Source organism: Leuciscus leuciscus (assembly GCF_965113295.1).
Source record: "Leuciscus leuciscus genome assembly, chromosome: 25".
In the NCBI taxonomy this organism is placed as follows: domain Eukaryota; kingdom Metazoa; phylum Chordata; class Actinopteri; order Cypriniformes; family Leuciscidae; genus Leuciscus; species Leuciscus leuciscus.
The window spans coordinates 7,308,404-7,316,367 of record NC_138724.1 but is presented as its reverse complement, the minus strand read 5'-3'; the positions used below and the strand labels follow the sequence as shown (position 1 = coordinate 7,316,367).

The 7,964-nt window shown below is 40.5% G+C and overlaps 2 protein-coding genes across 2 annotated transcripts; both read right to left on the bottom strand.

Moving 5' to 3' along the window:
- Positions 1-3,330: 3,330 nt before the first annotated feature.
- Positions 3,331-3,786, bottom strand: LOC309490560 (histone H2B-like). Its single transcript, XM_082159796.1, has one exon. It carries the CDS (start codon positions 3,748-3,750, stop codon positions 3,376-3,378), a length of 375 nt encoding a protein of 124 aa, XP_082015922.1. The 5' UTR covers positions 3,751-3,786; the 3' UTR covers positions 3,331-3,375.
- Positions 3,787-4,486: 700 nt separating this feature from the next.
- LOC309490575 (histone H4) lies at positions 4,487-4,896 on the bottom strand. Its single transcript, XM_082159810.1, has one exon. It carries the CDS (start codon positions 4,860-4,862, stop codon positions 4,551-4,553), a length of 312 nt encoding a protein of 103 aa, XP_082015936.1. The 5' UTR covers positions 4,863-4,896; the 3' UTR covers positions 4,487-4,550.
- Between the last annotated feature and the right edge of the window lie 3,068 nt (positions 4,897-7,964).

Below are 7,964 nucleotides of genomic sequence, written 5' to 3'. Positions count from 1 at the left end.
GTGTGTTAGTCTTTTTCGTTACAGGTTAAGGAACCATTGGCATTATTGGAGATTGACTGAGTTGTTGTTCTGGACATGCTGGCGCCCAGCAACCCACATCTGCGACCTGGAAGGTCACGACGTGCCTAACTTCAGGGTCCGAGTGTCAGCTGCATAATCGATGGAGATATGCTTCAGTCTATCTGGAATGTGTGGAAAATTATGTTTATCTATTTCTTAGCCAATGAGAATCATTCAACCTGAAGCAAACCGTCAGAGGTGATGGGTATAATTGCTGTGATCTTTGTAACTGTAAGAGGGGCGGCCTACGAAATCCGTGTGAGTCTTGAAGCTGACTTCTGCTGATGAAACTGCAAACTATCTTCAGTAAAACTTTTCTTTAATTTATTATAATTCTGACTCTTGTCTTAATTAATCATTTCTGGTTCTGGGTCTTTGACTGTAAATCTCCTTACAACGTGCAACACATAGCCATCTTGCAATGTTTACTAATGACTTTGACGTCACAGCGCTGTCCTCATCTGTTTAGCTCGCCTCTGGCCCGCCTATATCAGATAACCCGATGTGATTGGTGTAGCTCGGAATCGGATACAAGGGCATATTTAATGAGCATGATTACTCAACGCCAGAGTAAACTCGCGAATTCAATTTGTGCTCTCGCGAGAACTCTGGATTTCCAGGGTAGCTTTTTTCGGGATTATTTCATACAATTTAATACACGCATTATGCCTTCGCCCACATCGTTGGATTCTGTCATTGTCGAGTATCGAGAGAACAACCAGCGCTGTTTTTCAGTTGTTTTCCTCTGTGAACATGCACTCATGGACGTCTGACAATTTAGTTGCTTTTTGGAGTTTTCAGGTTTAAAGACGTCTATAGATATATAGAGACTACACTCCTTCTGCGGTACTGTTGCTCTCACGGAACAGATAGACTATATATGCTTATTCAACTTTTTAGTGTTAAATAAAAAGTACCGTCAGATGAAATCCTACAGGTGTTAGTGCTCTCTCCATCCATATAAATGCACATCCTTGAATGAGCGTGGATTTCTTGCGCATTTACTTGAACTTCTTAGGTAATTTCTATGGTTTGACCCATTTTAGAGGCAGCCAAAATCAGAATTTAAAATGGCCTGAATAAAGCTCTCTACAAACTTGACTTGCGCGATGGCTGACATCTATGGACTGCATTTATATAGCGCTTTCACAGACCTATGGCCACCAAAGCGCTTTACATAGCCTCACATTCACCCATTCACTCACACATTCATACACCGACGGCGGTGTCAGCCATGCAAGGCGCCACCCAGCTCGTCGGGAGCAGCTGGGGTTAGGTGTCATGTACATCTATGTACATGAATCACTGTCACAGGCTCAGAGCAATATTGTTACAGTTACAGTTACAAGTTACAGCATAATACATTTTTAACTGGCAGAATAATACAGCATTACGAGTCATGACACACACAGTCTCACTTTTAGCTATGTCTTTTAACTATTATAGTATTTCGAAGGGCAAAAACATGAACTTTAACTATTGGCTTTACTTCTTCAAGTCAGCTGTCACTTTAGCACGAGGCCAGTAGCATATAGCATTAGCTCCTAAGCCTAAGCAAGCTCGATCGGTGGATTCAGCATCCAGGCACCTTAGCTCCACCCACACCCCGCCTCTTTGCCCTTTTTCTGTTATCCAGGAGTGACGCATGCGCTCTGCCAAGATGGCGACGGCCGGCTCCGCCCACTTTTAGCTTCAAAAATGCTCTTCAGAAACCTACGGGTGACGTCACGGACACTATGTCCATATTTTTTTTACAGTCTATGGTCGTGCCTAACAACGCCCTTCAGCCGTGAATTATTCACGATACAGCACAGCCTCTCGTACCTTATTGCTTAGGCTACATAAAGGATAATATACGGAATGTGTTTTTGTGAGATGTGCAAATGCCTGCTCACATAGAACTACAATAAGCATCATGTTCACAGCGCACACAATGCCTCTGCACTTACTCATGATTTTTTCTCAACATGAGGACAGGAGAGCTATCAGTCAATACATTGGAAAACAAATAACTTGCATTAAGTACTTTAAAGAGGAACTCAGATTGTTACGGCTTTCCATTAAGAGTGAGTAAGTAACATGTGCAAACAGAGTCTATGCATAAAGATGTTGATGCAAACAATGTTTATCTTTATTTTGTTCCAATGAATAAACATTGCCTCAAATCCATTTCCTCTGGCTTCTCATTTCTTCATGGTCATAATCAGGCACAACCCCAACCTCAGAATTGACATATTAAGCACTGACCATAACGTATAGAGCAATGCTTTGTATCAAAAAAGATATAAGAATCAGAAGTAATTGATTTTTGCTATGATATTCACAGTTTATTTTCGTACACTGTACATCTTTAGTCATTTGCGTTTGTGAATATTGTATTTGACCATTTTTTTAAGTCTCTCAAAAACCTAGTCAGTAAATTATATGGTCTGCATTTTGCTAATCTCTCCAGTCCAGCGTTATTTCCACTCATCTGCAGACTTTTTCACAGCGGAATTATCCACACATTGGATTTGGTACAGGCTTTTTTCTTTTATTTTTTCTCAAAAGTATTGTGGATTTTTCAGTCCAGTCCACATAAACTCTTAAAAGCAAATTAAGAATTTTGCATCAATCAAACTGTTATCACAACTTCTAATTAAATTATCTTCAACCAACAAACAACATTGAGTTAAATGAACTTAAATTGTAGCATAAACACAAATAAATTGATATTAACTTAATATTAAATTGTTGTTTCAACTAGATTCAACAATTAACTTATAAAGGGAGTGGTGGCCCTCTTATCTATTTTAGTTCAAATAAACAGCTAGTGCTCATACTATAACTTATTTAGCATGTAAATTTAATGAACAATAAGATATTGTCACTGGCATTACTAGCAAAGTCATTGCTCGTATTTGATCTTAAGTTATTTTTCAAAAATAACTAAAGTATCTATATTCCTGATGCAAAATTATTATTGTTTTACCAGTGTTCATTTTCTGGAAACAAATGCTCTATGTATACAACAAATGTATAAAAGGAGCAAGGAAGAAAAATACACAACCTCACTTTCAAATTTTTAAATTGAGAAAGAAAGAGATGGATTAGGGTTCTGAAACGTGCTCAGCCTCAGCCAATGTTGTCTGCGTTTATATTGGCAGATTAATTAAAATTCTCATAGAATTAAGAGCTATATATATATATATATATATATATATATATATATATATATATATATATGTGTATAAAAAAAAAAAAAAAAAAGCTCTCTATCAGAGAAGATGGGTGGCTCTTAAAAGAGCCTTTGGGGTAGTTGAAATCAGGCACGCCTCACTTTGAGCTGGTATATTTGGTGACGGCCTTTGTGCCCTCGGACACGGCGTGTTTGGCCAGCTCTCCGGGCAGCAGCAGACGCACGGCGGTCTGGATCTCTCTAGAAGTGATGGTGGAGCGCTTGTTGTAGTGCGCGAGGCGAGACGACTCACCGGCGATGCGCTCGAAGATGTCGTTGACGAAAGAGTTCATGATGCCCATCGCCTTGGAGGAGATGCCGGTGTCAGGATGAACCTGCTTCAGGACTTTGTAGACATAGATAGCATAGCTCTCCTTCCTGGACTTTCTGCGCTTCTTTCCTCCCTTACTGGCGGTCTTGGTGACGGCCTTCTTTGAGCCTTTCTTAGGCGCGGACTTTGCTGGTTCAGGCATGATGATGCGAGATCAAAAGACTGACAAAGTAATGTTCCCTTCAGTGCGACACAGAGGTATTTATTCACTGCCCTATGCTAATTTTCAAAGCGATACGAGAATTCTCCGATTGTCTGTTTTCATAGACCAAACCTATAAACTCGTACTTCATTGGACAACTCAAAGCATCACGAGGGCCAATCACAGGCGGATAAATAGTAGTCCCGCCCACAACTCCCCAAGATTCCCCGTTGTTTCGTTTCCCGCTCTTTCATTTTATTTTATTGATAAACGGTTTCAATATTTTGCATCATCGAATAATTTTAAAACCCCTTATAAATCCACTGAGGGAGTTGGGGAGAAAAAGAAAAAAAAAAGTGTGTGGAAAAAAACAAACTGTGGGTAGTCAGGAAACTATTGTTGAGATGTTGAAATGACAAAAAAAGAAAAAAAAAAGAAAATATAAGCTCATTTGACAGTTTGAGTAACATTTTCTACATCCTCACTTCTGCTAACTGTAGAACTGTTTTGGTCTAATTGCTTTTTTGTTAATTTCGTAAATGAAATTAGATTCAAGTGATTAACATGTGCAACACAAACAAATGTTATAGGTGTTATCTGTTAAAAAATACAAATATGTTGATACGGTCTTGATTACTATAAAAAGTTATTTGGTGGAGTTCATCCTGGACTCAGTTAACAAAACGTTTTATACTTGATTCTACGGCTGATATAATCAAAACATTGACTCTTTATGTGGCAGAGTGTGTGGCTCTTAAAAGAGCCGTTGGGTTTGTGTGGTTTCTCCCGGTGTCAGGCGTTTATCCGCCGAAGCCGTACAGGGTGCGTCCTTGTCTCTTCAGCGCGTACACAACATCCATGGCGGTGACGGTCTTTCTCTTGGCGTGCTCGGTGTAGGTGACGGCATCGCGGATCACGTTCTCCAGGAACACCTTCAACACTCCGCGGGTCTCCTCGTAGATCAGACCGGAGATGCGCTTGACGCCGCCGCGGCGAGCCAGACGACGAATGGCGGGTTTGGTAATTCCCTGGATGTTATCACGCAAAACTTTACGGTGACGCTTAGCGCCTCCTTTTCCGAGTCCTTTACCGCCTTTGCCTCTTCCAGACATGTTTCACTCTGACTACTTCGTTCGACTAACGAAAGACAACTAACAGAATCTGTCTGTATGTTACAAGGAAGCCTTATACATTCGCTTACAGGACCTGACAGAAACCTGCGCCGTGTCACATGACACACACACACACACACACACACACACACACACACACACACACACACACACACACACCTCCCCCAAAATAAAGCTAGAGCACATGTGATTTAATCCCTGACCTTTGTTTCTTATAAAAAATTGTGAAATGTATTTCACAAAGATCATATATTTTATAGTAACTGGCTTATAATGAAAAGTGATTTTAAACAAACTCACCATGAAACTCACAGTGAATGAAGACGTCGTATCACAAAGTAAAATGGATACATAACAGAGAGGCACATCTGTTATATCTTCTGTTTATGCCTGTTTGTGTTTGTACATGTATCATTTAAGTATTCTTTTCATTTCTTTCTTTCTTTTTCTCCTTTTTATAATGTGAATTTAGAAAACACAAACAATGGCGACACAGACAAAATTACTATATTAAAACTGCAATGCTGAAATGCAGGATCATGTTTAATACTCTTTCACAACTTTACTGACTGCGTACATTTGGACTCTTAATCAGTAGTGGAAAATAATCAGCAAAACATCATTTCATGTCACTTTTAATATCATCTGGACTTGAGTAAAACATGGTCAAACGAGTTTTTTCTTTTTCTTTTTTTGATATATTTTGATAGATTTCATGAGTTGTATCTCCCATGATATGTTGCTCTATTAAGGTAAAAAGTATGAAATGTCTAAGGTCCTGTTTTCTCCTGGTATTAATATGCGTTTCGATCGTTCGGATGACATGGCCGACGCTAAATACAGGTGTAAACGGGGTATACAATTATTTGAGCTTGTCCATTTTCCACCACTTCCAGAGGTAAAAAAACGCATTTGACCGAATTGCTTTCCCAGTGTAAACGCTCATGTGTTCGAACAGCCACAAAAGACCATCTATTTATCATATTTTGCCAGTTATTTATATCTTTTGCTACGTGTGTCAGTGGGAAATATCAGTTTACACTTCCAAACATTCCTTTTGCCATTAATTGTTATAGTCCAGTGAGATTTTTGTAAAACAGCCGGTATGATCTGATCTCACCATCATCAAGTCTGTGATTACACGAATAAACTGACTAAATCCAGAAGAACTGAATTCAGCTCAAGTAATTGCATGGATTTCATGCTATTGTTACAGTTGATATTTAATGTTTTCTTTATATTTCTGTCTTAAAGCATGCCTTTTCAAATATAAGGAAATGGTGGGCACTAATTCTCGAACTTTGGAGTTTTCTCTGAAAGTCTATCTCCTTTCTCTCCAGCTCACTACATCTCAACACACCATGTGTTACAGGACAGAAAACCTCCAAAACACACGGCCAACAAGCTTTTATTATTATTTATTTGCCATTTTCTAATGAAGGAACTCCCAATAATCAGACACATGAAATTGGCCGTGAAAAGGATACTTCCGTGTTCAGGGGCCCCGTGGAAGAGCTTCTTTTCCTCAAAATGGAGGAGGACAATGCAGAAATGGCCCTCCGAAATCTCACAGAACAGTTGAAAGATTTCAAAGAGCCCTTTACATTTCCTTTTCATTTAGAGAAGATATAGAGTATTTTTTTTATAAGAATGCAATGAAACAATGGGACTGAAAAGTAAACTGTTCTTTTCAAGAGTGTTAAGTTGGGGGGGACACGTGATGGCGGCATAAAAGACAGACGTGTTTGCGGGAGTTCCGCGGGCGCCCAAACATTTTGCAATATTTCGTTAGATATTTCCCTCTTTTTGCAAATGCTGACGCTGTATTATGACTTTGGAACACTTTTGGACTAAACAACACGAAACGATGCCCTCCAGTAAGCGAAAGAACGTCAAATTGGATCAACAGGCTATGGACACCTCGGCCACAGTTTTAGTTCAACATGGCGAACAAGACGTCGAAAACAGCAGCAACCCGTCTGAACCTGAACTGGAGCCCGGGCTTGCTAAAGCTTTTGAGGAAATGACAAAAAAGATCATGCTCCAAATCAGCGAAAAGCTGGATCCTTTGGCGAAAACAGTCGCGTCACATACAACCGAGCTGACACGAGCTAATGAGCGCCTGGAGGAAGCGGAAGCCAGAATACTACAGCTAGAAACGGCTACCGAGCCTTTCGCTGCTAAAACACAGGCCCTAGAGGAGAAAGTCAAGGCCTTCGCTGACCATATTGACGATTTGGAAAACAGGGGACGGCGAAAGAATATATGTATCTTTAATATCCCTGAAGACACAGAAGGCGAAAATGCTCCAGGTTTTTTTGAACGCTGGCTCCCAACTTTCCTTGGCGTGGATATGAAGGGTGGCCGTGTCAAGCTTGAGCGTGCACACCGCTCCCTCGCACCCAAACCCGGGGATGGCCAGCGGCCGCGCCCGGTCATTGTCAGATTCCACTCGTTTCCAGATAAGCAGAGAGTGATGGCGGCAGCGCGACGGAAAGCGGCGGAAGGCGACATTACTATGGGCGATATTGGCGCACAATACTCCATGCTCTATCCAGCGAAGCTACAGGTGTCGTTCAACGGGATAAAGAAAACATTCCTTTCGCCGGCCGATGTTTTTTCTTTTGTGTCCAGTGTTGCAAACCAAGGTTGAGGAACGTTTATTTACTATGACGCGGTGGGTTATATCATGTGTGTGTTCACACATCCATCTTATGAAGACTGCAAGTCAGTCCCTGTTGTGTTTAAGATTTCATTTATATTACCCGCTTGCATGTGTTTTATACTACTAATATCGGTTGAGATAGCGATCTGCATTAAGATTTGATCACATATTTACTCGCGGGCGCTTGCTTTTGTCCCTACCACGTTTTGTATCAGTTCTGGCAAGTATTTATGCACCTCTTTAGGGCGCATTCTAAAAAGGTGGCCCCCATAAAATCTGGGGGAAGTCTCCCCACAAAATAACTTTTATGTTATAGTTTTCTACTGTACTTTACAATTTTACATTTTTCCTTTTCTTCTACTATTGCCCTTTGCTGTTCTTTTTTTCCCCTCATGTTTAGTGAGGTTTGGTTGGTC

Coding starts and splice junctions, on each gene's coding strand:
- LOC309490560 (XM_082159796.1), bottom strand. CDS start 3,750: ATGCCTGAACCAGCAAAGTCCGCGCCTAAGAAAGGCTCAAAGAAGGCC.
- LOC309490575 (XM_082159810.1), bottom strand. CDS start 4,862: ATGTCTGGAAGAGGCAAAGGCGGTAAAGGACTCGGAAAAGGAGGCGCT.